General features: G+C 46.4%; 1 protein-coding gene across 3 annotated transcripts in view; it reads right to left on the bottom strand.

Annotated features, from left to right (window-relative positions):
* The window catches only part of LOC135909358 (uncharacterized), a 258,447-nt gene that overhangs the window by 56,871 nt on the left and 180,545 nt on the right, over positions 1–21,031 (bottom strand). For all 3 annotated transcript variants that reach the window (XM_070532577.1, XM_065441307.1, XM_065441306.2), the window contains one exon: positions 13,357–13,454. In XM_070532577.1, coding sequence (XP_070388678.1) covers positions 13,357–13,454 — 98 coding nt within the window. The remainder of the gene's footprint in view (positions 1–13,356; positions 13,455–21,031) is intronic.

Below are 21,031 nucleotides of genomic sequence, written 5' to 3' on the forward strand. Positions count from 1 at the left end.
AGCCACATTTGCAAAATGCTTGAATAAACAGCAACTACCCCTGTCATGCACTAATTGTGGCCATGCTGACCCTGCAAACTTCTTAATCTCATCCATCCACCTAACTTTCTGCCGCCCCCTGCTACGCTTCCCCTCTCTTGGAATCCAGTCCATAACCCTTAATGACCATCGGTTATCTTCCCTCCTCATTACATGCCCTGCCCATGCCGATTTTTCTTGATTTCAAGTAAGATATCAATACCTCGCGTTTGTTCCCTCACCCAATCTGCTCTCATCTTATCCCCTTAACGTTACACCCATCATTCTTCTTTCCATAGCTCGATGTGTCGTCCTCAGTTTAAGTAGAACCCTTTTTATAAGCCTCCAGGTTTCTACGCCGTAGGTGAGTACTGGTAAGACACACCAGTTATACACTTTTCTCTTCAGGGATAATGGCAACCTGCTGTTCATGATCTGAGAATGCCTGCCAAACGCACCCCAGCCTATTCTTATTCTTCTGATTATTTTAGTCTCATGATCTGGACTCGCGGTCACTGCCTGCCCTAAGTAGATGTATTCCCTTACCACTTCCAGTGCCTCGCTACCTATCGTAAACTTCTGTTCTCTTCCGAGACTGGTAAAAATTACTTTAGTTTTCTGCAGATTAATTTTCAGACCTACCATTCTGCTTTGCCTCTCTGGGTCAGTGAGCATGCATTGCAATTGGTCCCCTGAGTTACTAAGCAAGGCAATATCAGCGAATCGCAAGTAACTAAGGTATTCTCCATTAACTCTTATCCCCAATTCTTCCCAATCCAGGTCTCTGAATACCTCCTGTAAACATGCTGTGAATAGCATTGGAGGGTTCGTATCTTCCTGCCTGACACCCTTCTTTATTGGGATTTTGTTGCTTTCTTTATGAAGGTCTACGGTGGCTGTGGAGCCGCTGTAGATATCTTTCAGTATTTTTACATATGGCTCGTCTACACCCCAATTCCATAATGCCTGCATGACTGCTGTGGTTTTGACTGAATCAAACACTTTCTTGTAATCAATGAAAGCTATGTATAAGGTGTGGTATTAAAATGACATCTTTCGTCTCCTGCGATAGCTTACTGGTATCCTGTCTAACGAAGTTACAACCTACTTCTATTGCACACTCCTTAATGATGCCCATAAGATTTTCGTTCATTGCTTCAACCCTAAGGCTCTCTTCCCGAGTTAAAGCCCTATACCTCTTCTGTAGCTTGATCCGAAATTCCTCTATTTTCCCTCTTACCGTTAACTAATTGATCGGCTTCTTATGTACCAGTTTTTTCCATTCCCTCCTCATGTCTAGGCTAATTCGAGATCTTACCATCCTATGGTCACTGCAGCGCACCTTGCCGAGCACGTACACATCTTGTATGATGCCAGGGTTAGCACAGGGTATGAGGTCTATTTCATTTTTAGTCTCGCCATTAGGGCTCTTCCACGTCCACTTTCGGTTATCCCGCTTGCGGAAGAAGGTATTCATTGTCCGCAAATTATTCCGTTCTGCAAACTCTACTAATAACTCTCCCCTACTATTCCTAGAACCTTTGCCATATTCCCCCACTGACTTTTCTCCAGCCTGCTTCTTGCCTACCCTGGCATTGAAGTCGCCCATCAGTATAGTGTATTTTGTTTTGACTTTACCTATCGCCAATTCCACGTCTTCATAAAAGCTTTCGACTTCCTGGTTATCATGACTAGATGTACGGGTGTAGACCTGTATGACCTCAATTTGTACCTCTTATTAAGTTTCACAGCAAGACCTGCCACCCTATCGTTAATGCTACACAATTCCTGTATGTTACCAGCTATATCCTTATTAAACAGGAATCCGACTCCTAGTTCTCATCTCTCTGCTAAGCCTTGGTGGCACAGCATGTGCCTGCTTTTTTAGCACTGTATATGCTTCATTTGTCCTCCCAACCTCACTGAGCTCTATTATATCCCATTTAATGCCCGCTAATTCCTCCAATAGCACTGTTAGACTCTCCTCACTAGAATACATTCTAGCGTTAAACACTGCCAGGTTCAGATTCCAATACCAGCCTGTCCAGATCAGAGATTCTTAGCACGCTCTGCTGCATCACAGGTCTTACCACCGCAATGGTCAGTTGCTTTGTAGCTGCTGGGGACTGAGGGCCGGGATTTGATTGTTCTATTCATATAGAAGGTTGTGGCCAAGTACTGCACCAAGGTGGCCAATCCTGCTCTGGTGAGGGAGTGCATTACCGGTTCTGGTCACCGGGGTCAGGCCACCAGGCCTGTTTATACAGCTGTATCCACATGTGGATTTTTTTTTATCCAGTGGAAAATTGCGTGGCACCGGGATTTGAACCACAGTGCTTTTGTACATGAGGCAGATGCTCTTCCTCTATGCTATCGCATCGGGGCGCAAGTAGTAAGTAATTATACAGAAAGCGTTTTATGTACTGTAATTGGAGGATTGGAGTAGATTAGTTCGACCACTCAAGGAGTGGGAATGGTTCAACTGTCAGAACTCCGACAAAAGGACTGGAATCACATAAACCACAACTCTGAAGGAATGAAGTGGGAATAGAATGGAGCGCCCCCACTCTGCAATTCTGCGCCATGCCGATATATCCTGTTCTTGGGCAATGCCAACGCAGCTCTATAACCACAAAGACGACCGCACTACCAGGGCGAAACACATCAAAGGCCCGTCAGCGGCTGCATGAGCACGTGCTGCCAACGAGCAGTCCTGCACAACACACACACACATATATACACACACGCAGTGCACAGACTGGTACCCTAGGTAGGGGCTAGGACTCGCAAAAACTATGGTGTTATCCACAACTGTGACGAGTACCAGGCTGCCGAACTCCTTGCCCTGTGCACGTTGCTGTCTATCTTCATGAGCCTAGATCCTGATGCAACCACTGGTGCCACGCTGCTATTTTCAAAGGCCACCACTAGGTGAAGCGCAAGGGACCGCCCAGGCCAGAGGACATCGGCTTGGTCCGATACCCAAACGACAGTAAACTTCGAATTGACAGGACTACAAATTGGATTAGTAAATTCTTAAAGAGACACTAAAGTGAAAAATGATTTCTTCTGCATCAGTAAATTACCGTTCTACAACACCAAAAACACCACTCTTACATCGATAAGACGTTTGGTAAGCCAGAAAAAGCGCAAAAACGAAATACGGGTGGCGACGCCTACTTAAGTTCCCGCACCTAGGGGCTGTGACGTCTTGGATTTTGATGACATCTTCTAGGGCCTACTAATTATATATCGCGGTACAGATTGACTACATTGTGTTCTAAAGGAACCAAATATTAAACATGCCAAGTTTCGGGAACCTTTATTCAGCCAACGCGGCCCAAATGCGAAAACATACTTTGGAATCCCTGACGTCACGCTGACATACCGGCGCTCGGGTTTCGGCACGAAATTCAAATACTGATACTTGGAACTTCATTTTCTCATCTATTAATCAAACTATCTTTTTGAAATGACTGCCTGCAGGGTTCTCAAACAATGCTGCATTAGTCTAAATTGATTTATTGTTTCGCTTTAAAGTCCCTTTAACTAACCGGTACCAATTTGTAACTACTAATTAACTTTCTTCTCCGCGATCGCTAGTAAGATCTGGTGTGCCACAAAGCTCTGTATTGGGACCAATTTTATTCCACCACAAACATCGCTCCACACAATAGTTTTGTTTGAAAACATATGTGAGTACATATGCTTGTATTTGACAGCGAGAATAATTAAGAGTCAGTAAGCAATGTCAAATACATGCAATCTGGCTTACAAAACAAAAGGAACTGGTCACTATTTAGTAACAGTTTTCCTTTGTGTGAAACAACTTCACCCTTGAAAAGTTCCTCATTCTACAAAGGTTTATATAGTGAAATATAGAAATATCTGGATGTATTTGAGTTATCACCTGGCCCAAGGAACTTCTAGTGGCAGCCTGTCTCGATCTCGCAATTCCTGGCACTGCCCAATATACAGCATGCTTGACTGCTGCAGTGGTCAAGTGCTCTGCGGCTGTAGGAAACCGAGGGATAAGGGTTGATTGCACAATTTATGGCATTTCCAAATTTTTAACTTAGTACCATTTCTATACTATGTTGACACTATGCCACTAGACCATTGCTGTGCTGCAGTCATCATAATATTAATTACTCATCGTATACACAAGTTATACAACTATTTAGGCAAAATTTAAAACTGCGCGAGGAAGACAGGACGTGAACTGAAACATAGACACACACAAAGCACAGGCTTCCAACTGGTTTTATTTTGTGAAAGCAAAGAATATATAAGGTACTTCATTATAGCAAAACAAGGAGCAATTGCAAATAATTTGCGCACGAGGTATTGACGAAAAATATCAAGGCCATGTATGCATTAAGAGTGCAGGAGCGTCTTAATGTGCCAATCTAAGACTTTAATTCTTTCCTTGAGAATCTCCTCTTGCAGTGCAGGAGCTGCGACAGCAAAAGCTGCCTGCCTTATGAGGAACAGAATAAATTCCTTTCGAAGGCAAACTCAAGAACAGAAAGAGAAGTCATCAAGGCATTCCACATCGCTAAAAGTTGTGACAAGTTAGCTCACCTTTTTGATCCCTATCAAGGAAAGAAATAGAATTCTTAGATGGGCACATTGGGACTCTACTGCGCTCTTAATGCACAGGTGGCCTTGCTATTTTTTGTCACTGCCTCGTGCACAATTTATTTGCGAATGTTCTTTGTTTTACCATTTTGAAGAACCTTATAAACTCTCTGCCTTCACCAAACAAAGCCAGTCGGAAGTCTACACTTTGTGCATGCATCTATGTTTTTGTTCATGTCCTGTCTTCCTCGCAGAGTTTAAAATTTTGCTGAAGCCACGAGCTGATTAGCCCAAAACATGCCTTACTTCAGTGTACAGCTGGACTTGTTGGTAAAGCTACACAATGCAGCTCAAGTGTGTGTCCGCTCTTCCATGTTCTCATGATGTGGCTCAGCCTTGAGTGCAAGTGTAGTTTCAATACTGGCTACTATATTTTGATGACTAATATAATTTCTATCTTCAACTTCCAGCCAGACAGAGTACCTCATACCACATTCTGAACATTGCTGCAGTGTAGCAGGATTTCTGTCTACTGCATTGGCCTCTACCACCAAATGCCTGAGAAATTTAAAAAAATTATGTAGATTCCAAGCACAGTGGGGATTCATGTTACAGGAGGCATACTGTAGGTAAATGGCTACATAGTGTTGGTTCGGGTTCTTCCAAACATTGCAGTGTTGACCAATGTGTTTGTGTATGGTGAGTGATTGCATATATGACACAAGCTTTGTGAGGAGAGTACGAATACAAAAGCATGGTTTCTTTGCCTCTTTCCTAACACTTTGTGGCGGCTGCTGTTTTGACGAGTGGAAAACTTGGCTTATGCAGTATGCGCAAATGGGTTTGAGACTTTTAAGACCAAATTCCTTGAGGCAAAGTTTAGCATGGAGCCAGTTTTGTCACAAGAAAGTTATTCCTACTCACACATGCCTGTTTTTTTCACTTAGTTTCAGGTCCACCTAAATTATTGCCTTCATGACAGCCGTCACATATAATATGGTAGGATCAATCTTTGTATTAATCATTCGAGTATTGAAATCTAAAAGTTTGCAGGAGTGTAAAAGGACAGGAGGACAAGAGGAGAGAGGAGAAGAGAGGTTGCAGTGTAACAGAAATAGGCAAGCACTAATTGAGCGACAAGACCACTGGACACAGGAAAAGCAGATTTAGCTGAAACACAGCAGCCTGTAAGGAAGAGACGGAACATAATTCTTTGTGAAGCTTAGTCTGCATCACAGTTTTATATACCATCGGAGATCATGAACATGCCAGAGGCAAAGCATACTGTTACGGGGATGTTGGGAGTATAGAAAGACTGTATTTACAATATATATTGTCACGTGATAGTGACGGTTGAGAAGGCAGCAAAACTATGATTAATGAAACGAGCGTTTTATTGGGCGAACTTGTGCCCTCAAAAGAGGCTACACTCAAAGAAGGATGGTAGCGGCGAACACGATCGGGGGTCGTCGAAAATCTGATGAGCGGGTCAAGCGCGTCGGCTTTTATACATCTGTCGTCGAATGTTCCAGAGCAGTCACTGGGACCTGCGTGCCTTCCACAATGTTTCACATTATTTGCATCACGCAAACATGCAATCAGATAACACAAGTTGCGGTGAAAGACAGTGGACGGAACCATCGATAACATTCCAGAAACTTCTTTTACATGCAGGCATGTCCTGTGCTGTGCGATAACATTTGGGCGAGAAGTGGTCGCCCAATAAAGATGAAGTACACGTGTCAATATACAAGATGAGGCAGAGTAGTTAAGATGGCTGACCACCAACAGCACGCAGCAGCCAGCGTGCTGCGGTCTTCTTCCTCTCTTTTTTCATCCTTCCGTAACAGGACCCCCGGGTGGTGAAGCGCCGTCTCGGCTCATGGTAGGCAAAGAATCGCGAGCGAAGTATGGCTTCAGCCGCGAAACATGCACGACGTCAACAGGCGTCGGACTTGAGGATGCATCAAACTGAAGCGGCGAAATCTCGTAATTTACGTCGTTAACTTGACTTAGGACTTCATAAGGCCCTGTGTAGCGAGAGAGACGCTTCTGCGAGAGGCCAACCCGACGACATGGTGACCAAAGGAGCATCCAAGCACCTGGCGCGAACTTAACATCACGATGGCACAGTCATAACTCTTTTGGTATATGCTGCGGGGCTAATAAACGAGATCGGGTGACTTGACATGCCCTGTGAGCGCGATCGATGACTTTACGAGCATACTCAGTTGCAACACGTGGCACAGAAGGGAGGATGGTGTCAAAGGGCAAAGTGGGGTCACGACCATACAAAAGATAAAAGGGTGAATATCCTGCAGTGTCACTTCGGGACAAGTTATACACAAACGGCACGTAGGCCAGCGTGGCGTCCCAGTCGCGGTGATCGTTGGAGACCTACATTGACAGCATCTCTGTGATTGTTCGGTTGAGACATTCCATAAGACCGTTTGTTTGTGGGTGGTAGGCGGTGGACAGCTTATGCTCAGTGGCACAAGAGCGAACGAGATCATCGACAACTAGAGACAAGAATGAGCAGCTGCGGTCTGTAATAACTGTCGAGGTGCACCATGGTGGAGAATGACGTCGTGGAGGAGAATATCGACGATGTCTGTTGCGCAACTAGTCGGCAATGCCTTTGTTATCGCATAGCGTGTCATGTAATCAGTAGCGATGGCAATCGACTTGTTAGCTCTAGTCGTCGTCGGAAAAGTGCCAGGTAAGTCAAGGCCTAAGCAAGAGAACGGTTCACAGGGAAGTTCAACTGGATGGAGTCATCCGACAGGTGGTAGGGGAGGTTTCTTCCAGCACTGACACAATTCGTAAGTTGCAACATAACAGTGCACAAAGCAGTAGAGACCTGGCCAGAAGAACCGGAGTTGTACATGATTGTATGTATGCAAAACTTCAAGGTGTCCCACCGTTGGTGCATCGTGAAGTTGTTCAAGAGCAACAGATTGCAGATGATGAGCACGGCGAAGGAGCAAGTCAAGGCCATCAGCATTCATATTGCGGTGGTAGAGGATGCCGTTGCGCAGCAAGAACATGCGGCATATGCCGTCAGTGCTGTCGGAGTGATTGCACTCCGGCAATGATAGACTGTAAGGACTCGTAGCGTTGTTGTTCGGTGCGCATGTCAGTCATGTCAGTGAAAGCCATCACGCAGGTCACCGGATCATGCACAGAAGGATCAAGTGGATCCACAGGGTGATGAGAGGCAGTTAGTGTCTTTGTGGAGGCATCCAGTCTTGTAATTGACAATAAATGAAAATTCCTGGAGCCACAAAGCCCAGCCACCAAGCCGTCTTGTCGGGTCCCAAAGGGAAGACAGCCGGCAGAGTGCGTGGTGGTCTGTAACGACCAAAAATGTACGGCCGTACAAATATGGCCGGAACTTGATGACAGCCCAAACTAAAGCGAAGCACTCCCACTCGGTGATGGGGTAATTTCTCTCGGCAGGTGACAGCAGGCGGCTGGCGTAAGCTATCACACACTCCGTACCATTCTGTTGTTGATCGAGAACAGCGCCGATGCCATGTCCGCTTGCGCCAGTGTGGACTTCGGTCGGTGCAGATGGATCAAAGTGGGCAAGTATGGGAAGGGTGGTCAGAAACCTGATGAGAGCGGCAAACGCATGAGCCTGCTCCGGGCCCCATGAGAATGGCGTGTTCTTCTTTTTGATCTGTCAAAGGCCGAGCAATGTTGGCAAGGTTTTTGATGAAACGATGAAAGTAAGAACACAGGCCGAAGAAGCAGCACACGTCAGAAGCAGAATGTGGCACAGGGAAACTGCGTATGGCACGAACTTTTTCCGAATCTGGTTGGACACCGGATGCGTCAATGAGGTGCCCCAACACGGTAATCTGACGGCGCCCAAATTGACACTTTGTGGAGTTGGAGGCCAGCTTTTCAGAAGACCGCAATAATGGCAGAGTCGGGTAAGGCAGCTGCCCAACATGGGAGTAAAAACAGCTTCGGCAAGGTAACAAAGACAGGTAGTCCATTTGTAGCATCGCAGAAGAGAGTCCATCACAAGTTCAAATGTCGCAGGAGCATCGCATAGGCAAAAGGGCATGACTTTGAATTGATATAAGCCATCCAGTGTGATGAAGGCTGTCTTCTCCAACCATTTCATCAACCGAAATCTGCCAGTAGCTGGATCGAAGATCGATGGGCGATAAGTATTTAGCTCTGTGCAAGCAGTCCAAGGCGTCATAGATGCATGGTAGTGGGTAGACGTCTTTTCGCGTGATCTCATTTAAGTGGCAATAATCGACGAAAATATGCCACGCACCATCTGTCTTTTTTCACACGGATGACAGGCGTAGGGCTGGCTGATGGCTCGATGACCCCTTTGCGGAGCGTTTTGCCCACCTCTGATTGGATGACTCGACGTTCAGCATGCGATGTACGATAGGGACGCTGACAAATAGGATTTGTGTCTCCAGTGTTTATATGGTAGTGAACAACAGATGTTCAGCCTAAAGGCCTGTTGCCAAAATCAAAGTTTCCACTGTACGATTCAAGCAGGAGACGTATGTGCCTGGCCTGTACAGAGGTAAGGTTAAGTGCAGTCATTTTCACAAAGTCGTCCATTAAGGAACCAGAGCTGGGCACTGCGATTGGCACTAATAAACCACTCTCAGAATTCAGACTCTCAATATCAAATTCAGAACAACTAGAAACGCTGTCCAAGAACATGCTAGCCGGAATCACTTGAGGGCACAGGCTGAAATTCAGAAGAAGTAAAACAACGTCATTATTAGTAACCGTGACCTGTTGGCGTTGCCGTTGCAGCAGTAGTGGGAAGTCTGGCGAATGGTTGCAAGACGCATCAGTTTTTGGCGTGCTGGAATTGTCGGCACTCTTTAAAGATAACATCAACTGTATAGGAGCTTTTGCACATGAGCAGATTAAAGGCGTCGTCAGCAATCCTTAAGCACATGCCCGACCTTCTCAGCTTCTGTCATGTCGTGATCGGGTTTGCTTTACGACAAAGTGCCAGCATGTATTGGATGTACAAGAGATAGGACTCCATGGGGGATTGGGCACAGGAGGCCTGTTCCTGTTTTGCGTCAATTTTACAGCCAGCTGGTTTGCCAAACAAATCTGTCAACTTCTCTTTGCATTGGTCCCAGCTGGTTAGCTCCTCTTCCTGGTTTTCATACCACACATTTGCCGTGCCTCTTAGGTAGAACAACAGGTTAACTGGCACACGCGTGGGGTCCCATCTGTTGATTCCACTCACACGTTCGTACATAGCCACCCACTTTTCAACATCGGTGCCATTGGTCCCACAGAAAGTTCCAGGATCCTTGGGTTGCGCAACCACAACCTTGGCTATGCCCGATGACAAGGTACAGCAAGATGCTACTTTACCCCCAGATGTCACCTGTTATGACATTTCAAGGCAGCGAGACTGAGACTGCACTGTATTCAGCAGCACTGACAACCATGATGTAGAGGATTGACTTTACCCCTATGTACAACACATCAGCAGAATAAGAACAAGGAAATGCCCCGCACAGGTGCATGGCACTAAAGTGGACACACTACCTGCTGTATGCAAGAGAGAATGAGGAAGAATGAGCTTCCCGTTACACCTGAGCACCTACCTACAACTGCTTTTATGGGCACAGCATTGAAGCTGCAATTGCTGTAATGCCTAACACCACATGAAATACAAAGCACACTACGTCAACACAGAGAAACCAAAACAACTGCACACATTTCTCACCGAAGTAGACACAACACCTGCTTTGTTGCATCTGAGCTGAAACGGGTGAATCCCAAACTCTGTGTCACATAACATCTGAACAAATTAGCTGCTACGAGAGAACCAATGAGATTAATCTGGCGCGCTATGCATGCATCTTTAGCCTAATGGGTAAAGAATTGGGCTGCTGCACTAAAGACCCAGATTAACGACCCACCATCAGGCACATTACTAACTATTATTGAGCCTATCTGACTGGATGTACGAAGAAGCCAGGAGACAGCTCATGATAATGCTTTGCATAAGAGACAACGAAGCTGAACCCACGTTTTCTCCCTTGTGCTTGCAATGCTCTACCAAGTGAGCTTCAATGGCAGTTTTGCCAAAGTCAATTTTCTTGGATAGCTGCGCATATGTACTAAGCATAGCCGTGGGAGTGCTAGGCAGCAGCACTCACAGTTATGATGGCAGACGTGTAGTATCCTTTAAAACACCCGCGTTACAAAGCACATGATCTTAGAAGCTGACAACTGGCTAATAAACACTCGTTTTCTACCATGAGGCCCCAAGGCAGCCGAAATCAAAACATTTGTATCTTATGAGCGAGAAAAATCAGGGGAATCATGCAGCTCAATTTTTTTGTTTATAACAAGCATGTGATGGCAACAGACAATGAAGCAACAGTGATATATATAGAAAAATGGGTTAGAGCTGACGACAATCACTGGCAGCTCACACTATAATGCTTTCTCTACAATTTATTGTCTCAAGACATCTGGCAGGAAATCCTCTGGATTCTTCTTCTACTATGTCTTTTGCAAATGAAATTTTAAATGTGTGTAATACTTCATGGCAACTTAGAACACTTAAATGGTTAAGCATCTCCATACCTTAAATTTGTGGACCAGCTTTGTCACCTTTCTAGAACAATAACTCTCTGGTGTCATACATCACTCAAACCAACTAATTCTCACTCAAACCACTACTTATTAAATCTACCTTTAGATGAGCAGTACCTGCATTAGACACAGCTGCATACCCTTTTAGCAAATGGATATACATACCACGCTCAGACTGAGCAAACCAAACAAACCAACAGCAACCAGTACTTGTTTCCATTTGTCTTCAACGAGGCAGAGACAGGCCAGGTCTCGATAAACACAACAAATATAAGGTGCAGGCAGAGGAAATAAGCAGAAGCTGTAAAGACAGCAGCAAAGTGAAACAAATTAGACAAATTTGCACACAGTCAGCGATCTGGGCCGAGGACAATGCACAACGTTACTGCCACAATGAGAAGCAAATGCTCCTCATGCAACAAGAAAAAACACGTTTTAGCTGTAAACAGCACGACTGCGCGGAGTTGGTTGTTATTCTAAAAACAGCACATACAACAATTAAAGCAGACAAATTACTCGTGTCATCTGTCTTCTTGCTGTTTTTACAATATCGGTCACGGTTGCAAAGCTACGCACATGATCTATGAACGAAAGCAACGGACGTGCATATAAAGCTTGGTGAGCCGATTCATACTAATATATGTTTAATTTTGAAAGTTGCCGTAGTGATAGTAGCAGCAGCAGTAAAGTGGTTTCGTTTACCAGCTCGCTCACAACGTACGCATTGTATGATTTAACTCCACGGATCGCAAAGGAGCTACTCAGAAGCTTCAAGTGAAGGAAATACGCTTTCGTTATCTCACTGAAACGAATGAAAGCCTCTGACGCCCATACCGCGGTCAGTAGTGAGAAAGGTAATTAAATGCAGCCATGCGCTGCATGGGTAAATAGGAAGGGCATAGCGTAGTCATCCCATAGAGATGAAGAAAAATAGACTTAAGAGCGCGATAAACATCATAGGACGACATCCACGCTAGTTGAGTGCATGCATTTCTGGCGCGTGGAAGATGTCGCTGTTTTTTTTTGTTAATTTTTTTACATCGGTGCAACGCGTAGGAACTGCAGTGTTGAAGGCACGAACGAATAAATTATACTGCGATCACAGCGGGACCTGCGACAACCGTTTCGTGTTCCTTCGAATTTCGAGATCACATCGACCACAGCTCGAATGCGCAACCGGTTTTTTACATGTCAGCAAGAGAACGGGTAATCGCACAACACTTACCGTTGCTCCAAGTACGTCGCGGTAGCACCAGCAGCTGGGCAACAAATGTCATCAAGCCCTGGCCCACCGCAGAGTCCGCAACTTGAAGCTTCAAAGCATTCGCCAAAAACTAAAAGCGGACCACAGCCATACGTACGCGCGCGAACGAGACGCAAGCCATGCGTCTGAGTTCGAGAGTAGTTATTTCAGAAAAGCAAAAACAAACAACAATGTGACGTCACATCCGGTAAAGTCAACTTGTCCTCCTTTCTCACCTTCTCTCAGCTAACGCATGCGCAGCGACCACGGAGCACTCGGGGGCGATGTTCAGGTCAACTTGGGTTGCTGTTTAGGCGTAACAGGATAGATAGATAGATAGATAGATAGATAGATAGATAGATAGATAGATAGATAGATAGATAGATAGATAGATAGATAGATAGATAGATAGATAGATAGATAGATAGATAGATAGATAGATAGATAGATAGCGTCATTAGTCCTCAAGTTGGCGTCTAATGCTATTCGTGTAATTAAATAAAGAAATCTAGCGCGCCTTCGTTGGAGCTCTAAAAGGTTGAAACCACAAGAGGTATGTTGACCAAAGCAAAGCCGTACGGATGATGCTGAAGGTATTGTGTTCAAGTCAATAGCTGTAAAGCTTGATGCGTTTTGCTAATTTATAAATTAGGGTCATTGCGCAAAACATCGTGAGGCGCACGACAGAGCAACCAAGAATACTGCATCGGCAGCGTTTGCGCAGCGCGCTTTACGTTTCTATTGGGCTTTGCACAACTAAGTTGTAGCAATTTGTGCACTCCGCAGCTTAATCAGCTGCCATTAATTTACACAAAGTATATCAAACACTAAGGACCCTGTTTGCCCTGCAATTGGAACGCCCTTTTTGCTAAGACTTGCCTAATTTACAAAGGACGTACCTGAAGAAAACTTCGATGAGCGGCTCGGTTAACTTTGCAGGTTTCCAATTAGCGGTCACCAAGGTTTTCACCGCCGGGTTGTTGTGCGTTATGACGCTCTGCGAGAATTAGAAAAAAGGACTGAATTTCACTTTTGCCAAAAAATCAATTTCGGTGCATTAACTTTGAACATTAAACACGCAGTCAAAGAGTCGTCTTCTTGCTGCCATAAACAAGCATCAATAGTTAACTGACAATTAAGCTAGCATTTTATAGTATCGCTGTACCTAAAATCGACGGACATACAAATAAACTCTCAGTCGAAAATATTTCCCGTTGGCCGAATCGCCTTTAAGCCCGCCGTGGTTGCTTGCTACTGTGTTGGGCTGCTAAGCACCAGGTCGCGTGATCAAATACTGGCCACGGCTGCCTCATTTCGATGGGAGCAAAATGCGAGAGCACCCATGTACTTAGGTGCATGTTAAAGAACCCCAGGTGATCCAAAATATTCCGGAGTCGCTCACTACGGCGTGCCTCATAATCAGATTGTGGTTCTGGAACGTAACACCCCGTCATTTAATTAAACGCGTTTATATTTAATGCTGCATCGGCGCAAGGAAGCTCGCAATATCCGAAAGCAACACGGCCACACTCCGTCTTTCTTGAAAGGCAGCACAACCGTTATATGAAGACGTGCTGTCTTAGCATGAGTTTTCGCGTTTGGTGAAGATGACGCGAGAAAAATATTGCGCTGTACCAGCAAAGTTGTGTGCCTCGGATACAGCGCAAGACTTCGCTGAAACGCTGAGCTCGCGTCAGATGTCTAGATTGTTAGGACAAGTATACGGAGCTATCAGTGGCCAGAAGGAAAGCTTTGACTGGTCATGTACGCAACACTACTCCGAGAATTTGGTGGCGGCCCTGCATCCTACCGGGCCTTCGCAGCAAGTAATCCATCGGACCCTGGCAAAAACACCTGGGGCGCTATTCTGGACATTCCGCCATTTTCTTCGATGCGTGACGTAGGCGCGACGCAAACAACATGGCGCTGGTGGCCCCGTTTTGCTTACGTAACGTGACGCCAACTTGACGTTTTGCCTAAGAAACTGAAATGAAGGCACTGAATGTAGCGTTATCAGTAAAGCAAAACAGCTTTCCTCCGCTGTAAAAATAAAGCAGCTATCTCAAGGCGTATGATTATTGCGTCAAAAACGCTTCTCGCTTCCGTCGTCTGCTGCGTATACGCCGTCGTCTGCTTCAATAGCTAGGATGCGTGTCCCCGGAAAATGGAATGAGTGATCGCATCTTGGCGCCAACACGCTTGTTTTCTTGCTTGAGAGAATAGACGCGACCTACCAGTGGTGATGCGCGCACGTTCTAGGCTAGGTTATCGCTATCTCGTGAAACGCAAGTGACTCAGCCCGACTCGGCTGGCTGAGAAACAGCCGAATGTCACCGATAGCGTTGCGCGCGCCAGAGATATCCAATAGCGCGACGGCGCGACGCAAGCGCCGGCGCTGCCATCTCTTGTTCATTTCGCTGGTTACTCGCACCGCGGGAGGAAATTTTAAGGCGCCGCCTTGCGTACATTTCTTTTTATAAATTAGAAAGATGCCGTTGTCATAACTTATGATTGTGCGAAAAGGCATTAATCTTGATTACAATACAAATGCAGCAGTGAAAAGTGGACAAGATTGCCGAAAGTTTGCTATGTTCAACCAATATTATTTCGTATAAACGCGTTCTTTTAAAACATGATGGCCCCAAGCACAATAGCCAACACCACTTGAGAGCGATTCAAATACTATGAGCACACGTTATGAACAAAATATTCTCGTGGCGCCAAACGGCGGGGAAAATGTGGCGATACGCATTTTTCTCGGCTGCCATTGCATATGGCTACTCATTAGCATATTTCGCGCGGCTCGTCGAAGCAAAAATTATGGCGGAAAATCTCAGCAATGGCAGCCCAGCGCAACGTCACGCATCGTCAAAATGACGTTTACGAAACAGCCCTTCCTCTGACGCTCCCCACGAGATATTCCTTCAGCCAATCAGCAAGCTGGCGTGGCGCATATCTTGGATCACCACCACATATTCGCGCAGTTGCAAGTACATTGCACTGGCTTCTGCACGCTACCGCTGACATTCTTTTTGAAGCGCTAAGATCACAATATACATGCCAAGGACCAAAAAAAAAATGTATTAGTCCATAAAATTTCCAGCTCCACGTCACGTTTTGTCATCTTGATGAAAACGCGAAATGACATTTCGTAAAACTTCCATTTCCCGGCACAAATTTCAAGGCACGTGAGCTCTCCACAGCCAATCAGAGAGTAAGCATGGCGGATAATGGTGGCCGTACAGCCGCCATGTGTGTCGAGAATAGAGCTCCTGGAGAATCACCTTTCACACCGGGCTGACCTGACAAAAGGAACATCTGAGAAACAAAAAAAATTGCAATTCGTTAACTTTTCCGTTTTAACAGGTAGAAGCTAGTCCCCGGACGATTGAGCATTTCTCCCTCAAAAAAGCTTTACAGAGCAGCAGACGTGCAGGTTTTCGAAAGAGTTCACTAGCTGCAAGCACAAAGCACTTAACTCGTCAACCACAACAATGGTTAACCGTCACAAGCGGGCAAGCGCGTTGTGTAAGGCGTGCAATTGTGTGTCTGACGACAGCAGCAAAACGAAGGTGATAGTAAGACGGTGAGGGCATAACGATTGATTAACTATTTTACAGCGAAGCTATCTATAACTAGGGTTCCGCGAATTTTTGTTCTGTGTGTGCAAAAACCATGCACATATCCTGGCCGACTCACGGTGGAGGTGAAGCAGGCTTCGAGCAATCTGGCAACTTGCAAAATTAAGTTTATTACCTTGGTTCGAGATAGAAACCGTATCTGATCTTAAGCTGATAAAAACAGGTAATACACTTTGACACGCGACGGTCATGTCTACATTTGCGCCGTCCCCTCTTCGTCGGCGTTCCAAGCCGCCGTGGGAAACTCCCCGGCTTCGGTGGCAGTAGTGTTCCTGTGTATGCTCCCGCTGGGAGCAGCGTTGCGCATAATTTTTCCGGCGCCGCTCGCAACGCTATTCGCCGAGCGCGATCACGTGGTGGAAAATGACGTCAAATGATCAATCGCGCGCTCCGAAGCCAACTTTACGGAAACGGCACCGACTCGTTTCTGTCAGTGCCTTCGAAATTTCAATCAGTGGACCGTCGAGCGTGCGTAGCAACCATCGGCTCCGGTTTGCAGGTACGGTATTCGAGGACATTAAGTTAACGACTTGGGTGAAGTGCAACGAAGCAGATCATTTTTACACTTGTATTCCAGTATGACGGGTTGCAGCGCACCAAACTGTGCAAATCGCACGGGAAGTGGCAAAGCTTTTTACGCGTTGCCGTGTGGATGGACGAGAGCGGCTGGCTGTGAAAGGGACCAGGATATGCGAGGTCCGTTCGCCTTGTTTACAAAGGTGAGTTCGGCTTGTTTAGACTAAAGCGGACTTTATCTCGAGTAAAACTCCTGTACACGCTGAAATGCGTACGCCTGGCATGAGAGGTTTTGTCACTTGTGAAATTCTTGGTGCAAATATGCAGCGCGACACACACGCGGTACAAAGAAAGGACGACGCGGCTGTGTCGCGCTGCACATATACGCCAAGAATGTTAACTTACCAACTCGCTCTATTCGTTTGTTGCTTTTACGATTGTTCTGACTATGCGGCTCCAGAAAAGTGTGTTCAGAACAGAGTAAATACTAACATGTACAATTTGCCCACTGCACCCTGGCTTTTCTCTGCTCCGTTTTTTTTTAATTTTTTTGTCGACGTTCTAATTTTTCGTGTAAAGTCGATTGATGTGCTGGTGTTCATTGTTTTGTAGTAAGCGAAAACACCGTGCTCTCCCGCTTATGAGACAGCTGCGATAGGTTATTCAGCATTTACCGCCCGCAATAGGCTGCTTGTTCGATCAGCGTTATAGTCGACGTGAGGAATGTAAAATTATATTTGTACGTTTAATAAGCGCTGTGTTATAGTAAATTAACGTGAGTAGTATGAAGAGATAAAGAAAAATGTGCTGTCATATTACACTATTCAATGTGTGAATAATTATTTTGCCAGCTTGTCATCGTATGTGATTCGTCCAATAAAAATAACCTGTTGTTACTTTTATTAACTTGTCTTTCCAGTGGCTTCCAAGGCTCCAGGAACCAGCACTCATTCCCTGACGCCACCTGCCATTGCTCATCCATTCCCTTGTACGAAATAAATTTGATCTAGAAGCTCGTGCATGTTGAATCTTTTCCACTTGCAGATCTGCTGCTACGAAGCAGATGTTAAATTTGCGGTATGAATCGTAAAAATAAGCTTTGCATAAGGTGTACGCATATGAACATTTGGAATGCGTTTAAATTTACGTGTCTGGACCGCATACATTGAAAACGTGCAGCTGCTGGGAATGACGTTTAGTGATGAATGACGGTCAACGGTCACTGACATTATTGCAGGCACGATAGTTCTGTTGGCGACATTCATTATTCGTCTCGTTTCGGCAGCCATAATGTGCTCACATAATTGTCTACTGCACGTGGATGAAGTTTTTTTTTTAAATATGCCCTTTAAATAATTTCTTGCCTTCCACCTCTGCAGGAAAACTTCATATGCATGCTGAAAAATATTGCACCGCCTTTTGTTGCAAAGCAATGCGCGCTTGCACGCGAACTTTTGAGCTGTTCGAGCCATGGGCGTGGTCAGGATTGTATATCCAGGGGGCTCCTATTCTTTATATGCACATTCGTGCGTGTGTACACAGAAATTAAAAATTTCGGGGGGTTGACAGCTCTCCGGCTATGCCAACCACTCGAGCTTAGCCGGCATTAAAAAATGTCATCTTGCTCAGCGCTTGCGTACAGTGGCCGCGTGTAACTCGCGACCAACAGACTAAAAAAGCAAGTGGAACAGCACGGCGGAATTTGCCTTCTGCGCGCGCGAGGAGTGGCTCCACTGCAGAACTGGATCATAAACCGCCACTATGCGAAACTCTGCTCCCTGCGGGAGCATATACAGGAACACTAGGTGGCAGTAAAGCCCGTCAATTTTTCAAAAGTAGCGCCATTCTTAGATCTATCCGCCACCCCGCTCACCTTGGCGCATCCTCCTCCACGCCTCCTGTCGCCCCAGCCTCCTCCGCACCCCCATTGGCCAATCTGTGCCACGTGGAGGCAGGCACTGCGCTTTTGTATATTTTTTCTTTCCAGCGCCGAGTGGGCACCGCGCTTTTGTATGTTTTTTTCTTTCTAGCGCGCGCCGACCTCCATTGTTGGGCCTGCGCGACGAAAGTACGGCAGGCGGACTGACGGAGTGTGTTAGCGTAATAGAATGTGTAGGGCCGAGAACTTAATTGCGATGCCATGCTGCTGCACCTTCGGTTGCCGCAACAGACACAGCGAGGGCAAAAGCTTTTTGCTTTGCCGTCCGGCCGGCGCAACGCAGTGTGGATTCGCAGGATCGGGCGGGCTGACTTCGAGGAAGTGGCAAAGAACGCACGGCTTAGTGAAGTAAGGGCACGGCTACTCACAACCTCTGATTTCGAGCCTAGTTCACGCCTTCCGCTTCGAAAATGTGTGTGTTCATGCTCTGCGTGGTTTTTAGCGGGTTGTTTGACTTTTTTTTTTCGAATATGCTCTCTTTGTTTCATGTAGTTTCGTGTTGCGGTGAAATGCACGCATCTGCAGATAGCCTGTGACATAAAAGCGACTTTATTCAAGGTGTGTTTTGAGCTCCACCAGTAGTTAGCACATTCTCGACGCTTTTGCAAGGCTCAATATGACTTACGATGCAGTCTTTTAGCTACGAATGTACGCCCGCATGAAATGATTTGGTTTGTGGTGATTAACATTTTTAACGTTCCGAAGCGACTAAAGCTAGGATCGAGGTCGTAGTGGATGGCTCCGGATAACTTTATCTAGCTCGCCTGGGGATGTTTAACGTGCACTTTAATCGTAGAGTCGTAAGTGGGTCGGTAAATTCCTCGTTGGCGTTTCATAATACTCGCGCGGGCGCGCTAGCGCTGCTTTAGAAGTTGGCGCGTCGGCGCGATTGTATTCCTTCAATAAATTTTATTTACTAGTTATAACACCTTGTCATTATTTCGTATTATTGACGGTGCCTACAGGACACCAAAGCGGCAACGGGAACACCAAAGCTAGAACCAGGGCTGGATGGGGCTTGCCGAAGCCTGTGCATGCCAAGGGGGTATAAGATCGTGTAAAGCCAATTTTGTATGGGAACACTCCCTGCGACGCCTGCATTATTGTAATGTCACGTGCTCTTCAGAAGCCTCCGTAGCCATTACATGTGCCCTCCGGGAGCAGCTCTTGTAAAAAAAAAATAACATATCGTCACGATTACCAAAGCACCCCGCAATGAAAAAAACGGCCCTGTTGCCAGGCATTGCTCACCGCACACAGCCATTCCGGTTGTGTGCGGTCAGCAATCTCTCACACGCCGGCCGAACAAAGGTATCCTGCAGTTACGTAAATGAACCTACGGAACCACGTACACATACTTTCACGCTCTCAACACCTGAAACATTGGTAATTACGCGCGTGTTTGAGTACACCGCGTGCTTGCGTCGTGTTTCAGCAACACGAACTCTCAACGACGCGCGCTTTACGCCTTGAATAATGGTCCTTTTCTCTATTTCTTCCGCAATTCCAACACGAAATTCTAAAGGCCTGTTACCGACTGACGAAGAAAGATCTCGATTGAAAAAACTGCTCCGCAGGGCTCGAACGAACTTTTCTGTGGATTTCCTCCCGTAGCGTGTTAGCCGTCGTCTGCTACGGCAGGCCCACCACCGGCGGCGCCACCCTCGAGGCCGCGCCGAGCGGAGGAGGAGGGAAGTGAATGGCGCTACTTTGGGAGATTGAGGGGCTTTAGGTGGCAGAGGTAATTGGCGCCATCTATGAGGAGGGCGACGCCGAAAATCCGTTTCAATTGCATGGCATCGTACACTCTAATAACAGTTTACACCCTTTGGCTTGCCCCTTCTGCCACACAAAAATAATCGTCATCTGCCTTGATGCGTTTCCTTTCTTTATCGCTGCAAGCCCGGAACTTTCCAGTGACGAACGGCACGCGCGTTATCAGAAGAGGCACTCCAAAGGGTGTAAACTGTTCTATGCTGATAACGCGCGTGCCGTTCGTTACTGAAAAGTTCCGGGCTCGCAGCGATAAAGAAAGGAAACGCATCAAGGCAGTTGACGATTATTTCTGTGTGGCAGAAGGGGCAAGCCAAAGGGTGTAAAGTGTTCTTAGAGTGTAGATCGTCGCGTGCACGCGCGCCCATCTAGGTGGCTCAGCCCTTCCCCCACAACTCCTCTCCCCTCGCTCTCCCTCGTAACTCCTTCACTTTCGCCTGTCTCAGCGCGCGCGCCGTGCGGCCCGGCCGGCCTCAAGCCCCTCCATATGTCGCATGGATGGAGGGGCTTTACGCCGGCCCGGCGCCAACTTCGTTTCGTTATCTGCTGTTATCGGGAAGCGTGCGCTGCTGTGCGTTGACCGGCGTGGGTAGTTTCGTCACTTTCGTGGTCCTCGGTAGCTGTGTGCTTGAGTTCCGCGATGTTTCACCCGTTTCACGACTCGTACCGCTCGTGCATCGTGCAGTGGTGCACGAATACGTCAAG

The sequence above is a fragment of the Dermacentor albipictus genome, chromosome 1, assembly GCF_038994185.2.
Source record: "Dermacentor albipictus isolate Rhodes 1998 colony chromosome 1, USDA_Dalb.pri_finalv2, whole genome shotgun sequence".
NCBI lineage: Eukaryota > Metazoa > Arthropoda > Arachnida > Ixodida > Ixodidae > Dermacentor > Dermacentor albipictus.